We start from the raw sequence: 21,043 nt of genomic DNA on the forward strand, positions 1-21,043 counted from the left end.
GGCAGATCCCGCATCCCACCACAGCAGTTGGGTTCACCCTCTGCTCCCTGGGGAACCTCTCTGGGATGGTCTGGGGGCTGCATGGGGCACAAAGCCCAGTATGGGCACAGCAAGGATGGGCCAAGTGCCGGTGGCACTAGCAGGAGCTCTTGCTCACCTGTGCTGCCTCAGTTTCTCCCCAGCACAGATGCAACCAGACTGGCTGGGCTCACGGGGGAAGATGCCGTGCTCCCTGCCGAGCACATCCACCTCCTCCAGCCTCAGCTTTCACCACGCTGCCGTCACAACCAGTTCTTTCCAAAAGTCCCTTCTGCCACCCTGGCCCCTCCAGGCAGGTCTGGGCTGCCGGTGCCCAGCCCCGCTGCCAGCTCTCCAGGCTGCTCTGTGCCGCAGACGGGCAGGGCGAGCTGTCGGCAGCAATCAGTCCCCGGGGAGTGAATTGGCCTTGACGTATGTCCTGACTGCCGCTCGGCAGTGGCCTGCGGGTCTCCCAAGGGCAGCGTGCCACTCGCTTATCAGGGCTGGGTGAGCTGAAGCAGGGCAGAGGGGAGCAGCTGCACCCCCAGACCTCGCTGTGCAGACAGGGCAGCACCACAGCGGTACCCAGGTGCGACGGGGAGATGATTATGTGCCAGAAATGCGGATTGCAACCTCTAAAGCCGGGCTGAATTCCGTGGTTTGTTTTTATTTATTTATTTAAACTGAAGTCGTGGTGGTGTTGGAGTCAGGTAGTAACAGTTTATTTTCCAGGTTGAGATTAGATCAAGCAGGCAGTAATCAGAGCAAAGAGAAGTGTTTGGTGTGTGGTGGAGGAGAAGCAGCCCTGCAGCCTGGGTTCTCCCTTTCCCCCAGATATCCCAGATTCCCTGCCAGCTCCCAGGGCAGAGCCGAGTGTCCCCACCTTTCCCTTGCCTTGGGCTGTGGGGACAGGGACAACCCCTCCTGTCATGCCGGGGACTAGACAGGACTTGGCGCACCCTCAGAGCCCCACGTGCCCCAGGCCCTGCTGCCTCCTGCGCCGTGCCGGGCTGCGAAGCTTGCGGCACGGGCAGAGTGGCTGGCAGCAGGGACGGTGTCGGAGCCCTCCTGGGGCGGCGGGGAGAGGAGAGCGGTGGAGAGGATGGACTCAGGTCTGTGCACCCTGTCCCACAGGTGGGGGTGCCCAGTGCATGCCGTGGCACCCCAGCTGAAGGGATCCTTGCACTGAAGCTGTTCCAGGGCAAGGGTCTTCCATGGGCACTGCTGGCTGCGGTGGGTCCTCACAGCAGCCACACTCCACATGGGATCCCCCGGGGGAAGCCAGGATGGCTGCACCGTGGCCAAGCCATGGGTTCCCAGGCAGGTGGCGAGTTGTGCGAGCCTGTTCCCAGGCACTGCTGGCCAGAGGAGCGTGCCGGCTGGGAAAGGTGGGGCGGCTGCACGGAGAGCTTGCTTGCAGCAGCCTCTGACCTGTGCACAGCTTGTCCTGGTGCTCACCCGTGCACCCACGGGTGCCGAGGTGCCAGTGGTGGGCAGGCAGGGTGGTCCTGCCAGGGTGCGCCAGTTAGCCTGATAACCACCTCTGAGCGAACAGCCTGGGGAACGGGTGAAACCCCACATCTGTGGGTGCAAGCTGGTATCCGTGGGTGTTGCTGGGGCTGTTGGAGAGGCTTCTGGCAGAAGCCAGCACTGGGCCCTGGGGCTGGTGGGATCTGGGGGGGCTGTGGGGGCAATGCCTCACTCCTGGCATGCTAGGGTGTCTCACGGTGAACCCCACACCCTGGTGCAGCACTGGCCTCCGGGAAAGCACCCAGCTTGCTCGGCAGCATCTCCTGTGCGGCCAAGGCAGCGTCGGCAGACAAAGCTGGCAGGCGCTGGCAGCAGGAGGAGGGGATGGGGCTGCCGGGAAACTCGGGCGCTTCTCCCTGCCCTGCTTTTCAAAGAGCTTTTCAAGCCTTTTTTCTTCTCTGCTTTCAAAAGCTGCTGAGAAGCTAGTGCTTACTGAGAAGCAGTAAAAGGAACCGGCAGAGGGTTTGGGAAGGGCGGGAGCGATGCAGCCACCCGCTCCGTGCTCCTGAGCCTCCCAGCACCCCGACACCGCTGCCATCTCCCCAAGGCCGGATCCAGCCCTGGGGGTTCTGCTGAGCTGCTGGGGAGAGGAGGGGGCCCATCTCTCCCAGGCAGTTTTTCAAGTTGAGTGGGTGCCTGCTCTTCCCAGCCGGAGTTAGGCCAGCCCGTGGGAGCCTTCCCGGCGGCTCCCACCAGCCAGCTGATGTTAATCCCTCCCGACTGCGCTGTCTCAGCCAGCGCCGTGCTCCCATGACAGCATCAGGTGGGGTGAGCAGGGCTGTACTGGTGCTCACGGGCTTCGATTAACACGCACTGACCCCACACGAGTGGGTAGAGCTGCTGGTGGGAGCTCTGGAAAACCCTCCTCTTCCTCACCCACTGACAAACCCCTGTTGCATCCAGCGGTGGCTCCCAGGGGCTCCCTGCTCAACTGCGGGCACAGAGCTTTGCCTCTTGCCTCAATTTCCCCTTTTGGAAAACAAGGAAAATAAAATTTGCCAAACCAAACAGCTATGAAAATGGCACTGGTATGAGCCGATGAAGCAGCACGGTCTGGGAAGGAGCCTGCAGGCACCGGCGGAGGCAGGATGATGCTGGACACCCGGGCTGCGGGAAGAGGCTGTGCCCGGGATGGTTTGGCCATGGTGCTCAGTCCAGCGGAGCCTCTCCACCGCGCCAACCCCAGCACCTCCGCAGCGCCACACTTGCTCCAGCTGCCGGCAGGAGTGGCAGCTCCGTGGTTATGCTGCAAGCAGCCTCCTGCCCTTCCCACGGAGGGAAGTGGCTGCACCAGGTGAGCCATCAAAGTGCCCGGTGCTGCCCAGCCCTGGCTGCTTGCTGCACCCACAGCCCGCCGGGCTGCACCCATGGCCCCCCGGGTGGGTGCTGCCGAGCCCAGGGAACGGAGCTCCTTGGACACATGAGAAATCTTCATCCTCCCACAGCATCGTGCCCCAGCACCTGAGCCCCCAGGGCTGCACGACTGGGGCACCCCAGCACTCCGCTCGCCACCCCCCACACCTAAACTGGCTCCTTCCACAGAGGCACCAGACGCTCCGGAATATGCAAGAAACGCCGCATTAGGCAGATTGGGGATAATCCCATCCTCCCCACCCCTTTTCTCCCACAAAGGTCTCGCTGTAATCCCCGAGAGCGGCTGTGCAGCCCTGCACTCTCCCTTTCAGCGCATCGCTGGGCCGGGGGCTGGGGGAGCCATGGTGCCCCCCTGGCCCAGCCACAGAGCTCCCAACCCGCGGCCTGGGGGGGTCCTGTGCCCCGGGGGGGACGGAGCAGCGAGGCTGGCTGGGGGCACGGAGCTGTGGGGTGGGGGAAGGTGGGTGTAGGGGCTGCGGCCTCGTGGGTGTCACGGTCACCAGTGGGACGGGGACATCGGTGCTGCCCTGGGGCTGAACCCGCCTCCTCCTGGCAGTTTAGTTCGGCTCTTGATTCCCCCTCATTAATCAGAGTCTGTGACACCCCCCACCCCCTCAACACCCGCCGCTCTGCCAGCCCCTTGCTCTGCCCACCGGGACCCCCCCACCCCTGCGGATCCCTGCGCCCCGCTCGGGAGGGGCCGGGGACCCCACTCGGGACCCCACACAGGGGCACCCCCATGGGCGGGGCCCCGCCCAAGGCAAGAGTTTCCCCCCGCCCCACTCGGGTTTGAATGGAGGGCGTGGGACTGGCCGTGACGTGGCGCCGCGCCATTGGCCCGGGCGGGGCGATGACATCATGCCCCGCCGCCGCGGTAGTGGGGGGGCAGCTCCGTTCCGGCTCGGCTCGGCTCGGCTCGGCTCGGCTCGGCACGGCACGGCCCGGCCCGGCACGGCCATGGAGCGGCAGCGCGGCCCGTGAGCGCAGGTAGGCGGCTCCGGGGCTCGGTTCGGCTCGGTTGGGCTCGGCTGGGCACGGCTCGACTCGGTTCGGTTCGGCGCGGCGGAGGCAGCCGGGCCCCAGCTCGGCTATTGTCCGGTGGCGGGTGGGGTCCCCGGGGCTGCCCCGAGCCCCGCTCCGGTAGCGGGCTGGGGCGGCGGTGACCCTCACACCCCCTCCTACTCACCCCCTGGTCCGTGGGGCCGGTCCACGGCGCGGGTGGGCGGAGGGGTTAAGCGGGGTGCGGAGCTGTGCTTGCCCAGCGTGGGGCACCGGCCCGGCTCCCCCTGGCCCGGCTCTGCACTCCCCGGCGGGGGCTCGGTGGTGCCCGGAGACGGCGGTGGCCACAGCCGGGGCGGTGGCCGCCCGCGGCCCTTCTCGGAAAGGTTGCTCCTCCCCGGGCTGGAGCGGGGCCAGCAGCACCCCTGGGCTGGCCGGGGCTGGGCGCAGGCGGGTGCTGAGTCAGAGCCGCCCGAAATCCCCCTCCAGCTCATCCTGCTGCGGGCCGGGCCGGGGCTGGGGGCATCCCGGCCAGCGCCCAGCCTGCCCCCCCCGCGCTGCTGGCCACCCGCGGGGGACACACGCCGGCTCCCATGGGTGGCCCGGGGAGCTGGGACCTGCCTGGCTGGGGGGCTGGCTCCCAGAGCCGCCCCGGTGCTCGGAGAGCCGGGGGCTGGGGGGCAGCGGCCGCTCGCGGGGGGCCGGACTCGGCCTGCGCTGCCCTGGTTTGACCCCGGCGGTAGCAGCGATAACTATAGATGTTTCCGAGTGCCGAATCTATAGATCAGGAAAGCTGCTTTAAAGGCAGCTGGAATCGTTAACGGTCTGGGGGAGAAACTGAGGCACGGAGCGAGGTGGCGAAGGCAGCGCAGCTCTCTGCGCCCCGGGCCGGGGCTTTCTCCCTCGCTGGGTGCACAGTAAACAAGTCTGTTTTGGACGCAGCTGCCTCGGAGACCGTGGAGCGAATCCAGCTGAGGTTTAGCACTGAGCAGTCGGTGGGTTTGGGTCCTGGGGGACGGCGGGGGGAGGGCAAGGCTGGCTCTGTGCCATGGGATGCCCGGCAGCGGGCTCCCTCCCCGGCCGCACTGCCGGTTGTGCTGACCGTGGCGGTCTCTCCCTTTGTTCCCCAGGTTTTGTCCTGAGCACAAACAGCCGCCGCGGCCGCGGGCCCCCCAAGCTGGCCGGCTGCGGGGTGCCGTCCCCGGCGGCAGGTAGGGTGCAGTGGCCGAGCCGTGGGAAGCCTGCCTGTTTACTTCCCGTCCACCCCAGCAAAACCGCAGGAATTCGGAGCCTGGCAGAGGTCAGGAGGTCTGTTTAGACCCGGTATCCTGTCGGACCCGGCCAGCCCCTGTTGTTGTGAGAGACGAAGCCGGGGCCAGCGAGGAGATAACCTTTCCCCCCAGGATTGTCCCCTCCTCGCCCTGCAGAGAGCTGTGGGCTGGTTCATGGCCCCGTAGCAGGAGGATTTATGGTCCTGTGCGTGTTCTGGCACGTCCTGCCAATAGTTCCTTGCTGAACTCTGGCTAGCTCCCCGTTGTCGGCAGTCCCTCGGGGAGCGCTGCTCTGCTTTTGGCACTGGTGTGCCAGTGCTGGGGTGGTGAGTTCCCCAGTTGGTGCTGCTCGGTGTGCCGATCGCCCCGGTGAGAGCTGAGCTCCTCCAGCCCCGGTGAGCCGTCTCACAATCCCCAGCTCTGGTGCTTGGGGCTGGCTGCCTTGCCACTTCCAGAGGTGCTGCTGGGGCTGCTCCATGCATCCAACGGCTGAACTCTGGCGGCGTCCTGATGCCAGGGACAGGACCAGACCTGTCACCTGTGTCGGGAGGAGGTGGTCACCGGGCCGCCTGGGCTGCCCACACTAACAGGACTGTCTGCCCCCAGCCCTGGGAAGACTCGCTGGGGAGCCTGACACGAGGGTGTGACATCGGGCTGGTTCCCCTCTTGGGCCGGCGGTGGCAGGGTGTGATTCGTGCCCTGTCTCCAGCAGCTGTCTGCCAGGCACCGACATCAAAGGGCCGCCTGAGCCGGATCCCCAAGGGGCACAGCACCAGAAAGTGGGGCTGAGCAGCCAGCGTGTCCTTCCTGCCTGGTGTGCGGGTTCTCCCTGGCCCCGGGCAGTACTTGGGGGCTTGACTGGTCCAGCACAGCCCCTGCCCCAGCAGCACTCGACAGGGTGGGGAGAGCATCCTCTGATCTCTGGGCTGGAGGGTGCTGCCTGGGGTGCTCTGCATGGCAAAGCCGGGGAAGCTCGTTTGGAGCTGGCCGGGCCAGCCAGGATGCTTTCACCCTCTGCAGGTTTGGCTCTCCCAGCCTGTGAGCGTGACAAGTTAGGGGCAGGACGCGTGGGAGCGTGGCTGGACTCGGCGTTTCTCCTGTGTGTACATACTCACTGGCCTCTTTCTTTCAGCCACTTGTGCCTCGGGTCCCCGTGGTGACTGGTGCTGAGCAGGGTGAGATGGGGAGGATGTGGGGGGCTCATGGGAGGCCTGCGCACAGTCCCCCTGCCTGCCCTGCCCTTAGCCAGGCCCGTCCCACCCTCCACGCTGGCGGCAGGACCCCGCTGTCCTGCAAGCAGACACCTATTCGCAGGGGAAATCACATCCCCGGGGACCTGAGTCTCTCGCTCCTCAGAGTTTGTGGTCCCAAAGGAGTGAGAAGGCAGGCGGGAAGCAGCGCCTGGTCTGTTGGTACACTTTATCCTTCTTGTCCTCAACCTGCGCTTGCAGGTCCCGTCCCCTCCCCTTTCCCCAAAGCCCTGCTGGGACTTGGCAGTGCTCTGGGCTCGCTGCCCCAGGACGCAGCGCTGCCAGCCTGCCTGCAAAGTCTCTCGGGTTACAGAGCTGCTTTCCCTGGTAGGGAGCTGGAGAGGCGGTGGCGGCGAAGCCTGCCTGGCCTGGTTTCCTTTGTGAAAGTGCCGGCAGTGGGAATGTCACAGGATCCGCGCTCCTCTCCCCTGAGCAAGAGGAGGAGAAAGGGGCTCTGTGTCCTGCGCCCCCCTGGGCCGGACGGGGCCAGCAGCCAGGCTGTGGGGCAGCAGCATCCCACCGCGCTGCCGCCTCTCAGGGTGAGAGAAGCATTGAGGGATGGGGGAGATTGTGGCCGCTGCGAAAAGGCTTCGTGTGCTGGAGCGCCAAGGGGGAACGCGGTGGCTTGTTTGGAAGCTGTGAGGGTGCTGGAGAGCTGCTGGCCAGGCAGGCTGCCGTGGCACGCCCGTAACACTCTAACCTCCCCGTGGCCCCTTTGCCGAGGCTTGCAAAGTATCTCACAAATGCTGAACTTGGCCACAAAATCTAAATACAAGGGAGGGACAGTCCCCAGATGGCCTAAATCAGCAGCACGGTTGCCTGGCCCAGCTGGGGAGCTTGCCGGGAGTGTTTGTTTTATGTAAAACCAAAGGCTGGAGGAATGCTGGCCTGAAAGGAGACCTTGCAAGGGGAAAATGTCTGTGCCATGCACACGCGCTCAGCTGGGCTGTGTGAGATCCTGGCCAGGGGAGCTGGGGCTCCAGCGAGCTGCTTGTCCGCATTCAGATGCGTCGAGGGGGGAAATAAGTCCACCTGGCTCCTGGTTTGATGGTGTGGAGAAGGCGCTGTGGCTGCTCTGTGTCATCCCCCAGCTCCTGGGGATAAACTGAGGGGCTCCTCTGGCTGGATACCCCATGTGCTGTCACATCCCCAGGGCTCTGCAGCAGTGGAGTCGGGCAGTGGGATCCTGCGCAGGGATGGATGGGGAGCGTGGCTGTGTGCCACCGGCGCTGCGCTGTGGGGCATGCCCACCCTGGCTGCCCCATACAGAAGCTGTGTGCAGCAGGGCTGGGCGCTGGGACTTTGCACCCGTGTGGGGTCAGAGTCCATCCTGCCTGCATGAGACTCCTGGGCACATCCTGCCTGAGGTCCTGCTGCCCCGGAGGGGGACAGACGGGTGTCGCAGGGCAGGTTTGGGAAGGGATGGGGGGGGGGTGGGGCAGGAGCCCTCCCCCTGCCTGTGCTGGCAGCAGTGGGGCGGCTGCTGTGGCCCCGTGCGGTGTCCGGCGAAGTGGATTGTGCCAGGACCAAGCTGCCATCGCTGGCCGTGGGCTGCGGGACTGGGATTCACTTCTAGTCAACCCAGTGGAGCCGTTCACCTGCACCCTGGGGCTGGGTGGGCAATGGGGGGCGTGACGCCCACCCCGAGGCTTGCTCAGAGGAGAGACGCCAGTCCCTTCCCCGTGCTTGTCATGGGACCGCGGTGTTGCCGTGGTGCCCGAAGGGAGGAAGCGGGTGGCTGCGAGCCCTTCCTCCTCGGCAGCCTCTCCCGGGACCACCTGGGGCTGCCTGGCGCCAGGGGAAGCGCGGGATGCGGTGACGTGGTCACTGTCCTTGTGGCCCTTTCTGCATGGCCATGGGCGCTGGGCTGGACAGGTTGGCCGGTGGCACCGAGGTGGCCACAGGAAGGAGAAACATGCCTCATGTCTGTTGCTAACTGCCACCCCTGAGTCACAGCGGTGACAGCGAGGTGGCTGTTGAGGGTGGGCATGGCAGCATGGGCTCAGCACTGGGGTATTGTGAGGAGCAGCACGGAGGGCTTTGGGGTGCTCAAGGGCAGCAGCAAGGCTGCACCCCCAGTCCCCATCCTGCCGGGTGCGGAGGGGTAGCCGTGCCTGCTCGTCCCGGTCCCCCATCCTGGCTCCCCCCGGCACGCCGCTTGGCTGGCGGTGCCTCCCGGGGGCTCTACGCCCTCCTCACACACTTCCTGCCGTCTGTTTCCAATTCCTCCTGGCGTCTGCTCCTCCCTGCTTTCTTCCAATTAAAAAAAAAATAATAAAAAAAAAATTCCAGGCATCTTCTCGGCATGCGGCTCCCAGAGGCTCAGGCGCTGCCGAACCCTGCTCCGGTGGGCTCGGCTGCGCTGGGAGGGGATGGTGGGTGCCGCGGTGCCCCACATCCCTTTGGTGCCATTCACGTGAGGCAGAGGGTCGGGGACTGTCCTGTGACATCCCTGTGCCCAGGTCTTTCTCCTGTGGTCCTTTCCGCACATACTCCGTGAATGGGCTCTGGGACCTGCTCATTTAAGGGGCACGGGGAGCTCGGGGATGTCTGAGGGCTTGTTCCCTGTGGAGCGATGCTGTGTGAAGGCAGTTCCCAAGGAAGCAGAGTGGCTGGCGGGCACAGGGTCACATTTTGCAGCCTGGCGGGGTGAGGGCCGGTGTTGGCAGGGCTGTGCCCACCCATGTCCTCGAAGCCTGACTGTGTCCCTTTCTCCTGTCCCTTAGGAGTGACCTGTCTGTGACACCGGTGGGAACCCAGCTGCAGAGCACCAGGTCTGAGCACCAGCTGGGTCTGTGGGACACGCAGCTCTGTCTCGGCCGCCCCGGTGCAGCGTAGTGCAACCCCTCCCCGCCGCGGTGATGCCGATCCTCAAGCAACTCGTCTCCAACTCTGCCCACTCCAAGCGTCGCTCACGGGCTGACCTGACGGCTGAGATGATCAGCGCGCCGCTGGGGGATTTCCGCCACACCATGCACGTGGGGCGGGCAGGGGATGCCTTTGGGGACACCTCCTTCCTCACCAGCAAGGCAGGGGAACCGGGGCCAGAGCTGGGTGAGGAGCCGGGAGCCTCCAAACCCAGCCTGCTCTCCCGCCGCTTCCGCAGCAGCAAGCGCTCGCAGTCGGTGACACGAGGTGACCGGCGGGACATGCTCGGTTCGCTGCGGGACTCGGCACTCTTCGTGAAGAATGCCGTCTCCCTGCCCCAGCTCAACGAGAAGGAGGTGGACAGGAGCGCGGGGCAGCTGCCCAAGAGCCTCTCCTCCAGCCCCGTCAAGAAGCTGCCGGAGGAGGTGAGCCCCGAAGAGCAGCAGCGCCCCAACGGAGCAGCTGCTGGGCCGCTGAGCCCCAGCTTGGATGAGCGCGACTTCGGGGACATCACGGATCTGCCCGTCATGGTGGCCAAGAGCGGGGCAGGCATGAAGCATGCTGAGTCCATCATGTCCTTCCACATCGACCTGGGCCCCTCCATGCTCGGGGATGTCCTGAGCATCATGGATAAGGAGCAGTGGGAGCAGGATGAAGACCCCGAGGCAGAGGAGAGCTGTGAGGAGGAGGCGGATGCCACCCTCCCTGGCTCCCCGGCAGTGGCAGCAGCCCTGCCAAGCCAGAGCCCATCCCGCGGTGCTGGTGGCCGCTGCCCCAGGGACAGTAGTTCAGTGTCCAGCTGCACCTCGGGGCCAGAGGAGCACAGCCTTGTCCCCGGGCCACCGAGCCAGCGGGGGGGGGGGCCCAAAACGCCCTGACAAGGAGTTCTCGTTTGCCGATGAAGATGATGACGAGATCAGAGTATAAAAGGCGAGCGGCTGAGCCAAGGGGTCTGGTTCTCATTTGTGGTTTCTTGGACATGGAGCCAAATACCCCAGTGCTACAACGGGTGGCACCAGGGAAGACTCAACTCCTCACTCGTTCCCTCTCCCCGTCCGAAGGTGGACGTGCCGTGGCAGGACAGCGCTCTGCTCCCGGGGCTGGGGGCAGCCCCAACGCCTTTCGGCCCCTGGAGAGCTCCAGCACGTCCCAGGAGGGGAAAGCAGACTCTATTTTGGTTCTTTCTGTTGGACTTTGGATATTAGCTCTTCCCACCCACCCATGTAAAGCAATATAGGATCAAACAAGACGAGGCTTCAAAGTTTTAGCCCCTTTAGTAATATATTTTTTTCCCCACCGTCTGGTTTTTATTGCTCTCTGATTTGTACTTAACTTTCTTTACTTTGCTTTTGGTTTTAATGGAGGGGAGTTTCCCATGAGGAAGGACTTGGCTCTAGAGCTCAGAGGGGGCTTGGGGCTGTGGGCAGCTCCAGCTCCCCACATTTCTTGGGGACTTTCTGCAGACCAAGCGCCTCCAGCCCCATGCTGTGCTGGGCACTCGCTCCTCATCCCTCGGATGGATGGATGGATGGATGGATGGAGCTATCCCAGATGCTTGATCCAGCATCCTGGGGTCACAGGGATGGCCCCTGGCCAGCTCCCGGGGATGCTGGTGGGAGCGTGGGTCTGTTCCCAGTGGGAGGAACACCTGGAACTCCCTGTGAGCCAGGGTGAGCCCTGGCATCCTGCGTGCCAGGCGGCTGCTGTTGTGGGGCCGGTCTGGCCATGCAGTGCTGAGGCTGGCCTGGTGCAGGCGGGTGGAAGAGGAGGGTTTTATACCATGTATGTACAAATGCAAAGAATAAAAGGAAACGGTAGTGACAGCAGTGGCCTGAATTCCTGGGGGAGGAGATACATAGGGATGTGTGTGTTTGCAGGCTGCTGTACAAGTGGGGGCCAGCTTTCTCTGTGCTGCCCCTGTCCCCAGACCCTGTCCTGCTGCCTCCACCATTGCTGCCTGTCCCTGGCTGGAGTCCTGCCTGGCAGCGGGTCCCTGGCCAGCGTTTCGGCACCTGCGGCGGCCGTGCTTTATCTGACCGTGGCACGGGGCTGCCTGTGGTGGGAGGAAGCGGGCGAGCTCCTGCTGGCCGGATCTGGCTCAGGGCTGGGACCCTCCGGCCAGGCCAGCTCCTGCCAAGGGTGGCTTTGCCAAGATGTAGCTCTCCTCCCTGCAGCCCTGCTCCCTGTTAGCCAAGGAGGAGGGGAAGGTGATGGTGGGGCAGGACTGGTTGTCCCTGCTCCCATGGGCTGGGGGCCAGGGCTTGGGTTGTCTTGGGTGCTCCCAGCCCCACGGGGCTGCTGTGGACACAGACGACCCCAGCATGGCAAGTAGGGCAGGTCGTTCCCATTCCACAGCCGGCTTCCCATAGCACTCTGTGCAGGCAGGGGGCTGCCTTCCCTCCCCAGCCCCTCTGATGGAGCCAGTACGGGCTGTGATGGGGCAAAGCACTGGGAGCAGCCCAGAGCCCTTCCCTCAGCCGGTGGAGAACATGGCTGTGCCAGGAGCACTGGCCAGGCTTTCCTCACTGGTCATGGAAAGGGAGGAAAAATTTGGCCCCTCCAGCATCTCTGGCCCTAGGAGAGGCTGAGCGCCCCTGTGCTCCTGTGGCGGGTCTCCCCTGGTGAAGCAGGTGGGAGCGGGCAAGGGCTGTGCCCCAGTGGGGACACAATAGGGTCCTGTGGATGCACAGACCCAACCCAACACCCTGCTGCGTGGGACATTGGGCTATTGTCTGGGACAAGGAGAACAACAGCAGCTGCAGCTGGTGGCTCTGAGCTCACCGGGCTGTCTCTGCCCTGGTCACTGCAGCACAGCTCCCCCGCCCTGTGCCAGGGTCCTGGCGCCGCTGCCCCTTGCCCCGTTCTGGGCATGCATCCCTTGAGCTGATGGTCCTGATCCCTGCCTCCTGGGACATCAGCAGGCTGCTGGGGCGGACCTGGCTCCTCCTGTCCCTTATGGATGCTTGATAGAAAGAGGCAAGGCAGGGTAGGTCACTGGGGCTTGCACCCCTTCCTGGGACCTCCTTGCTCCCCAGGGCCTCGCTGGTGCTGTGAGGAGAGGATAGGCCCTGGGCCCCCTGGCACTAGCCGCCTATGACTGTCACTTGGCAATGGTGATCTTTGTGACACCTGTCAGCTCCAGCCTTCTGCTCAGCAGCATCATGCTGCTGCAAGCTGATGGAGCAGAAAGTGCACGCTGGCTTGCTGAGCGCACACGGGATATGGCCCCACTCGATGGGACAGGATGGTGGCCCTGGCACATTATGAGCAAGCACAGGGCCAGTGCAACAGGTCCCGGTCTAGTGGGGAGTAATGCCAGCACCACTGCAATGCCAGCTGTGTCCAGCCAGTGCCTGCTGCAGGGGAGGGCAGGTTGGCTGGGCTGCCCCCGCAGACTCCCCAAAACCCCTCTGCACAGCACAGGGTGGGCATCTTGGTGTGGGACCTGGCATGTGCACGGCATGGCCACTCGGTGTCAGGTCAGTGCACAGCACCCTGCGCAGGGCTGCGGCCACAGCACCCGCAGGCAGTGCTCCGGCAGGCGGGCAGCACTGGTCCAGTGCATTTATAGGTAGTGACAGAATGGGAGCAGGTCTCCATCCCCGATGTGTCAGGCCACGTCGCTCCGGGCGCGTGCCGTGGATGTGCGTGGCCAGAAGAGCCGCGTGATGGAGGAGGGACGAAGCATTAGGTTAAACCCACCCAGGGCTGCGTGGGCTCCCAGCAGCTCCGGGAAGCAGTGTGGCACCACGGTTGTGCCCAGCACGTGCCGCTGCAGCCTGGCATGCAATACAAGCCCCCAACCTGGCAGTGGGGACCAAAGGGGCTTCCCATCAGGATGCGAGGTGTGACGTAGCTGTGCCCACCAGGAGCCTAGGGACGTGGGTCTGTCCTGCTGGGCACCAGGCACTGGTGAGCGGGGCTGGGGATGATGATGCTGTGCACCCAGCAATGCTGAAAACACTCAGATGGCAACAAAACCCACCCAGGATCTGTCCCTTGCTGTCGGAACATTTTGTTATGGCACTCAGGCCATATGTGGCTCTGTTCAAGGCTGAGCAGCAGCCCCGGTGGGAGGGGGTTAACCCAGCTCATGGCCAGCCCCAGAAGACCTCACTGCTCCTGGGGAGATGTGGGCCAGCTGCTCTGCCCTAGAGCCGAGGCTGGAGGAAAAGCAGATGTCGGTGCTGAGAGGCAATTACGGGGGACGGGATGGGGGCCTGGGGCTGAGCTCCCTGCAGCTGGGCTGCGGCACCAGGCAATCACGGCTGCAAATTGAGATCAGATGTGGGCAGCTCCTCTCTCTAAATTGAGTGCTCTGAGCTGCTGCTTGTGTTGGTTTTGCTCTGGCTTGGGGAGGAGGAGGAGGGTTTCTGAGTGCTGCTGGGGCCTGATGAGCTGCAGAGTGTGGTGCTCCCTTGGGACATCTGTGTGTTCCTTGAGCAGCCTCTTTGCTGCAGTGCTCCTTGCCTGTGCTGTGCTGGAGGTGACTCTTGCTGGAGCAGGGGTGATGCAGGAGCTGGTGGCTGGTGTGGAGAAGATCAGGTTTGACTTGGAGGCTGATGTGGAGCAGCAGCGAGGAGCTCAGCCCCTGCCCTTCCCAGGTATGGGCAGTAAGTTGGAGACAAGGTCCTGTGGCATCCTTGGGAGGTGTTGGGGCTCTCCTCCTTGCTGGTGCTCCTGGCTCTTGCTGCATCCACCACAATGCCTGGGTGCTTCTTGTCCTGCCTCCTCACTGGGCTCCTGCCTGAGGCCAGGCTGCTCCGGGCATTGCTCACTCATGGATCCATCTGGCACCGTGTTGGGGGGGCTGCTAGTGGAGAGGGCTGAGATGCTTTTGCCCACGATGGCACAGTGGTGCCAGTACTGGGGGCAGTGGGTGAGCACCTCTCTGCTCTGCTTTCCCCCACAGAGCTGAGGGCAGCTGTCTGCAAGTTCTTCCACTGAGGGCTGTGCACCAGGGGCGAGTGCTGAGAAGGGACAGGGATGGGACTGGCACCACCCTACAAGAATATGGGGACACCAGGGAGCCAGACAGGCCCCCGCTCTGCTCCACAAGCAGCCCACGTCCGTGGCAGATCGCTCCATGACACCATGGCCAGTGGGTTGGAGAGTTTTTACCCAAAATGCTAATGCTGCTCAGAGCCCCCTGTTCCCCTGGCCCTTTGGATGAATACTTTTACTCTTCTGCACTGGGGAGGGCTTGGTCCCCCAGGCACTACCAAGGTCTGGTTCCCCTGGGAGGGTTCAAGTGCTGTGCACCCCATGGGTGCTGCAAGTCTCCCACACACCTGGGAAAGCTCCTGCTGGCATGTCCCAAGCCAAGGTGCTGGGGCTGGAGGTGGGTCCTGAGTGCAGGCAGGACTGGAGGGGCTGCCACGGCAGGGGCTGGGGGCGCAGGCGGGCTGTGGCAGTGGGTGTGTGCTGTGGCTAGGTGTGCAGTGCCCCTTCCAGCATGTCAGCGGGCAAAGATGGTGGCTTGCAAGCGTTGGCTGTGTGGGCTCCGCAAGAAGGGCGATGGCTGCGACTTCCTGCATGAGTACGATGTGACCAAGATGCCCGAGTGCTATTTCCTCTCCAAGTTCGGTAGGTGTGGGACAGGGCTGGGGACCCCAGGGAGCCTCTCCCACCCCAGCACCCATGTTCCTTGGGTCTGGCCTCGAGCAAGCACCTGATGCCACCTCCTGTCTGTGGGAAGAAATGCCACTGGCACCCACGCAGGGCCACTGGTCCCCAAGCCAAGCCTGGAGTGCTCCTGGGGCACCTTGGTTCCTCTCATTCGGCGCATCCTTGAGTGATTGCCACTGTGTTTGGCTTGAGCGAGCACTGTCCCATCACTTGCTCCCACAGGCCAGTGCAGCAACAAGGACTGTCCTTTCAAGCACACTGATGCCACTGCCAGCACCGTGGGCTGTCCCTGGTACGACCGTGGCTTCTGCAGGCAGGGTGAGCTGCTGGGGTGAGCAGGGGCCACCCGTGTTATCTGCCCACCGGTGATGGGGGGTCTGGACCCCACTGCTGGCCCGACCTCCTGCCACCTCTGAGCCAGAGCAGGGTGAACCAGTGGGCTGTCTGGGGACTGCCTGGGAGTGGGACCAGGCGCCCGGTGGGGATCTGGGCTTGAGGCAGCAAAGACCCCACAGAGCTGAAGGGGAATGGGGCTGCTCCCGAAATCCCTGCAGGGCTGCGGGTGATGCTGTGCCCCCGTAAACTAGAACCTCTCCTTTGCAGGTCCCCTGTGCAAGTACAAGCACACACGGAGGGTGATGTGTGCCAACTACCTCGTTGGCTTCTGCCCAGAAGGACCCAAGTGCAAATTCATGCAGTATGTGCTGGGGGGGGGGGGGGGGGCACTCAGCATGCAGCTGGGGGACAGCCCCCTCTCCGAGGCTGAGGAGGTGGCTGTGGCCCTTGCAGTGTCTGGGTCAAGGGCAAGGTTGCTTTGGGTCCTTGTCTGGACTCACCGAACCCCTTTGGTCTCTCCCCATGTCCAGCCTGAGCTGGTGACCGCAGGGTTTTTGGTGGGTGGGCAGGGGACAGCCCCGGTCCCCATGGGGGTGCCTGGACCAGCTGCCTGAGCCCTGGGATAGCCCTGAGAGGCTGTGGGAGCCACAGGGGGATCTGGGGGTACCGCTTGCCGTGTCCCAGGGAGTAACTGCCTGTCCTCTATCCCTCTCCAGCCTCAAGGCCAGGCTGATGACAAGCAGCACGGATCCATCCAAGGTGACGCAGAGAAGGTCCTATGCCATTCTCTCGAGTCGAGGCCCTTTCGCTCTGTGCCTCTGCCCATCGGGGTGATGCGCCAGCTGCCCCTGCCCCACAGCTCTTGCTTCTGCCCCAGCTCATGTGCGAGCCTGCAGGACAGCAGTTGCCAACAGCCTCTCCCACCGTTTTCCCCCCAGGGAGCTGGGTATCCTTGGGGGCTGGATCTGGCTGCTGGTGAGGGGAGTGGATGCAAGGATGTGCCGCCCATGGAGACCACTCTGCCAGCCACTGGCACTACCCAGCACCTGGCAGCACAGCTGTGGGACACCAACAGCTGCTCCCTGGGCCCATAGTGCTCACTTGAACAAGGTACCTGTGTCAAGGTCAGTGTTTTTGGGACTGGGTGGGCTGGGAGCAATGACCTCACCTTGGGGGGGGGGTGAAGTGCTATGGCAAGGGGCAGGGTGTGGCATGGGGGCTCCCACAGCTTTCTTGACTTGATGTCTGTCTTCTCCCTGGGCCATGTTTCTTGGCCCTGCAGCCTGCCCCCTCGAGCAGCTGGTGTGTGAACCAACTGGGCAGAGCTGTAAGCTGTACTCGGACTGAAATAACCTGGCAGCATGTGAAGGGACTTCTGTGGTAATAAATACTTGGCATCCAGTGGAATAGGCCTGGAGATCAGTGAACCCTAGTGTCCCTCTGGGTTGGTTTATTGCAGTTGGAGGTCTTGGGTTGCTGCTGGCAGGCGAGAGCCATGCTGGAAGGAGGCAGGGTCCATTAGCCTGCTTGCTGCCAGTGTGAAAATGAACGTGTGGTAACGTGGCGATGGATTGATCCAGCACAAACTGATGCCTGCCTCTCCCTGACCCTTCAGTGTGGAGAGAAAGGTCATTACGGCTCCAAGTGTGGAAGATGCAGCTGGAAATCCTGCTGGGGAAGTGACTCAAGTGCTCCCGCATGGACTGTGGAAGGACACCATACAGCGCAATGAAGCCAGTGAGACAGCTACCACGGCAGTTGCTGGACTGGAAAAGCCAGTTGGTTTTGCTCAGCACCAGCTCTCACAGGTCTTTGCACAAACAGCAGAGAGGTCACAGCTTCCCTAATGCAACTGAAGTGGGACTGTTCACAGCTGCCTCTGTTCCCTCCCATGCAGCCGGCTGTGTGTGGACAGTGACTGCTCCCGCTGCCCCTATGCAATCACAGGTTTGATGGGGTGTGGGACCAGCTTGTGCTGGGGTCCTGGGCAGATGAGGGTGTGGGTGTGCTAATCCCCTGCAAAACAGGGTAAGAAGCACCATGTTTGAGAACACATGACACCAAGCAGGAAAGGAAAACTCACAAAGGTTTTTACTGCTGGTGAGAGGGAGTTTTTGGTGAAACACCTCTGACACAGTACTACTGCACTGCTCTTTGAATAAACAGTTCAGGCTTCTTGGCTTTTTTTCTTTTACCCTTCATGCCTGTCACATGACCAATCCTTTTCCAGACATGTTTGGTGATGGCAGGCTACAACTAGCACTCTCATAACTGTCCTCATTTGTCTGATGCAGACATCGGTTTGCCCTTTGGGCACAACAGCTAATCCAATGGACTTTTATTCCTCCAGAAATAGGGCGCTGTGGTCTCAGTGCTGCTGCTTTCATGCCTTCACAAAGGTCCCTCCCTCAGAGCCTCAGCAGTCCCACTAGCGCCATGCTGACGGCAAAGCGGGGGGCTGGGTGTCCTTTGTGGAAAGGCCTTGCAGAAACCACCCTTCTCCTGCCAGCTGGCAGCAAACCCCATCCCACTCCCTGTGGAGAAGGGTAAGTAAAAGGTGGGCTGTGCCTGGTACAACTCTGCTAACTTAAAGGGCTGAAGCCACAACCCATCACAAACTGTACTGCCAAACACTCTGACTACAACATATGTGTCAGTTAACAGGACAGCTCCTTGACCTGTGCTGTTAATATAGATTGTGTTGTCCCAAAGCCAGAGATCTGGGTTCTGCATGCTATAGCAACTCTACTACATCCAGACCTCGGATGGGTGGCTCTCAACACCTCTTTCAGTACAAAGTGTTGCCTGAACAAAGCAGTAACCACAGGCTGTTACTGTCGGCATCTACAGGAGGGTAACTGAAGAGCAGCCCTCAACTACATAACCTGTCTCTGACAGTAAATGGGCCTTTGCTTATTTGAATCCCTGTTGGGGTACCGGTTCTGAGCACTTCTGATGACTCAACAGTCAAACACTGGTGATGGTTCCTTGGGTGCTGTTTCAGCTTCTTTCAGTGGTATTTACGCCAGCGACGACCTTCTAGAAAAACAGGGGAGAGGAGGAAAAAAAAAAAACAAACAACAAAGAACAGTGTTAGCACAGTGCTATGTTCAGGGACTACATGAATGTGCTTTGCCCAGCAGTGATGAGCATGAAACTGACGGCAGTCTTCTCTGTTCATGTGCTGTAGAATGGCACATGAGAGCAAATGCTGCTAAGGAAACTACACAAACACCAGTAAATCCCTTGTCAGTTATGAGTAAATCCAGGGAATGGGTGCTTAGTGTTGGAGTATCTCCTCCCTCTGCTTTATGCAGGGTTTAAAAGTGCTACTGACTGTTCCTAGTGCTCTCCAGGGAGAAGGTGAGAACCAGCAACTGCTATTGCTGCCTTTGTTAGCTAAATTCTTCTGCCTACCTAAGCCAGGTCAGAATACTGTTCTCTGAGCTCTGGTATTAATCTTAACTGTGAAGTATTTAAATTATTTCAGAGCTTGAATTGACATGCTGCAAAAGTGAGAATTCCTGACATAAGACAGACACCAAGAAGGAAATCTTACTGATGTGCTGATAGTTCCAGCCATAGCTGAGGAGGCAGTATCCAGCCAGCAGCATGGAGATCCCAACTGGTCCACCCCTCTTCATGTTGATGTATCTGTTGTAATAGCTGCTCCAGGCTGTTGGAACAGAAACGCAAAGGTCAAATCATGCACAGGCCTTAAGAATCCATTGGTTTCCATGTAACTTTTCAAAGTGAAATTGCTGGGCTCTCTTTATTTACTTCTTGGTAAAGATCCAGACTGGCCACTTGGACCAGGCTGCAGCAACTAAATCATGAAGTGGGACAATTCTGCCCCAAGAGCCAGGAATTTAGCCTCACCTTTCTGCACTCCTCCAAGCAGCCCCTGGGGAGAAAAGTTGCAGGTGGCCAGCCACATGGGCAGCTCCCCCAGCCTTACATCCATCAGATGCCTTTCTGAGAGGGGACCTGTGTGGTGAGAAGTCAGAGTGGTCAAAGGGTGGAAAGAGAGGGCAATGGCTGTGGTGCTTGTGTCCCCTGTGCTGCACGGTGAGCACAGACCTGGTATCTGACACGGCTGCAAGTGGCTTGAGACTGACTCCTCAGAAATGAAGAGTGAATCATGTCTACCACAAAGTGAGTTCACTCCATCAGCCCAAACATGCAAAAGCCTGACTTAAACCTAAATAAAAACATAAACCTTTGGTTTTGCAGGCTGGAGGGCTGAACAGTTAACTGCCTTGGATCCTTCCTGGACTCCTCTCTGAACAAGCCCAGCAGCTTAGAATTCCCATCCCCTCCTTTCCCATTCCTATCGGACAGTTTAGCCTGACACCACAGTAAATCTCAGCAACGAAGACTTTTGTTTCTCATGTTACCTTGCTGTCCCTCTGCAAAATTGCCCTTTGGTGTCTTCACTGTGATCCTCCTGCCTTCTTGGAAAGGCTTCCCTGGAAAAATGCTCAGCCCATCATAATTAGGATGTAAGTCTGGAAACCACTCCAAGCCCATGGCACCTGCCTGCACATTCCTGCCAGAGGCCTGGGATGGACAGATGGGTTGGCTTTTGGAGGTGTGGAGCAAGAACTGCGGGAGTGCCAGCTCAGAGTCCCTCCTTGCATTCAGGATGGGCTCAGAAACTACAGCCATCTGCTTCTTGCGCTCTCTATGCTTTTGTATGCTGGTTAGGTAATTGTTGGACGTCCCTTCATTGTGACCTCTGAATTGCTCTGTCAATAACAGATGGAGGTTCTTGGTATGCAAAGCAGGAAGAGGGGCTTTATGTTCCACATCAACTTCTTGGCACACCTGCTTCTCTTCTGTCACTGTTTTGTCTGTTCCCTCCTGCTGAATGAGGTCACCAGGGCCACTTCTGCAGTCAGTTTCAGGGGGATCTTGAAGTACGTGGGCTTTTGTTGCTTTTAAACTACGGCCTTTTTCTCCCTTTTTGCTGGCAGACACGTTCTCCACAGCTCCATGGCTGTGCGTCTCTCTGTGTGTGGTTTCTGCAACCGTTATCCCCTCCTGCTGGATCCTGCCTGGATCCGGCCCTTCCGCCGGGGCGCAGTGTGTGCAGTGCCTCCCGGCGGCAGTGCCCCCGCTCCTCTCCCCGGTCACCCCGGCGCGCTGCTTCTCTGTGACTATTCTCAGCCCATTTCTCAGCGTTTCAGGTGGATCTTTAATCCCCTCGGGGAGCAAACCAAGGCAACCGGCTCCGCGCTGCACCGCGGGATCCGCCTGCCGCGCCGCGCCGCGCCCACCGGGCTGGCGGCGAGGCTCAGGGCCGGGCCCCCCACCCCGCTCGGCCGCCGCCGCCTTCCCCTTCCGGGCCGCCGCCTCCCGGGGGGCCGCAGCGGGCAGCCCTACGCTGGGGCCGGCCGCCCGCTTGCTGCTCTTACCGGCCGCTGCCGCCCGCGGCCCACTGCCCGCCCCGGGGCCGGCTCCGCCGCCGGGCGTGGAGGGCCCAGCGCCTGGGCCTAGGCTTGGGCCGGGCCGCGGGGCACTGCCGGGGGCCGGGCTCGGCGCGGCCTTGCAATGCGGGAGGTGGGCGCGGAGCCGCTTGAAGGGCCTGCGGCAGTGCGGGCACAGCTCCCGCCCCGGCGGCGCGGCGGCCATGGCCCCGCCACCCTCCCCGGGCCGCGCTGCCGTCAGCCGCAGCCGCCGCCACCCCCGGCGGGGCCCGGGCCCTGCGCATGCGCGGCCGCCCGGCGCGCGCTGTGACGCCGGGGGCGGGGCCGGCCCGCGGAGGGC

General features: G+C 62.0%; 3 protein-coding genes across 7 annotated transcripts; 2 read left to right on the plus strand and 1 right to left on the minus strand.

The window, feature by feature from the left end:
* Nucleotides 1–3,794: 3,794 nt before the first annotated feature.
* On the plus strand, nt 3,795–11,133 carry CDC42EP4 (CDC42 effector protein 4). 3 transcript variants are annotated; one of them, XM_056325351.1, is made up of 2 exons: nt 3,795–3,909; nt 9,169–11,133. In XM_056325351.1, the coding sequence occupies exon 2, from the start codon at nt 9,304–9,306 to the stop codon at nt 10,186–10,188; it is 885 nt and encodes a 294-aa protein (XP_056181326.1). In that variant the 5' UTR covers nt 3,795–3,909; nt 9,169–9,303; the 3' UTR covers nt 10,189–11,133. The 3 variants fall into 3 exon arrangements, with proteins under 3 accessions (XP_056181326.1, XP_056181346.1, XP_056181337.1); XM_056325371.1 differs by lacking the exon at nt 3,795–3,909 and adding an exon at nt 4,625–4,916; XM_056325362.1 differs by lacking the exon at nt 3,795–3,909 and adding an exon at nt 4,957–5,221.
* A 2,687-nt stretch (nt 11,134–13,820) lies between these two features.
* Nucleotides 13,821–16,108, plus strand: CPSF4L (cleavage and polyadenylation specific factor 4 like). Its single transcript, XM_056347578.1, is given in 7 exon segments — nt 13,821–13,923; nt 14,223–14,273; nt 14,745–14,774; nt 14,777–14,896; nt 15,161–15,256; nt 15,542–15,635; nt 15,991–16,108. Coding segments are annotated over 7 exon segments (612 nt in total).
* A 1,235-nt stretch (nt 16,109–17,343) lies between these two features.
* On the minus strand, nt 17,344–20,995 carry C1H17orf80 (chromosome 1 C17orf80 homolog). Of its 3 annotated transcripts, none has more exons than XM_056362029.1 (4): nt 19,672–20,994; nt 19,154–19,261; nt 18,834–18,950; nt 17,344–18,310 (listed from the first exon to the last, which is right to left on the minus strand). In XM_056362029.1, exons 1-4 carry the CDS (start codon nt 20,906–20,908, stop codon nt 18,285–18,287), a joined length of 1,488 nt encoding a protein of 495 aa, XP_056218004.1. In that variant the 5' UTR covers nt 20,909–20,994; the 3' UTR covers nt 17,344–18,284. The 3 variants fall into 3 exon arrangements, with proteins under 3 accessions (XP_056218004.1, XP_056217994.1, XP_056218012.1); XM_056362019.1 differs by having other exon boundaries at nt 17,344–18,313; nt 19,672–20,993; XM_056362037.1 differs by lacking the exon at nt 19,154–19,261 and having other exon boundaries at nt 17,344–18,313; nt 19,672–20,995.
* Nucleotides 20,996–21,043: the final 48 nt, after the last annotated feature.

The sequence above is a fragment of the Falco biarmicus genome, chromosome 1 (assembly GCF_023638135.1).
Source record: "Falco biarmicus isolate bFalBia1 chromosome 1, bFalBia1.pri, whole genome shotgun sequence".
Classification (NCBI taxonomy): Eukaryota; Metazoa; Chordata; class Aves; order Falconiformes; family Falconidae; genus Falco; species Falco biarmicus.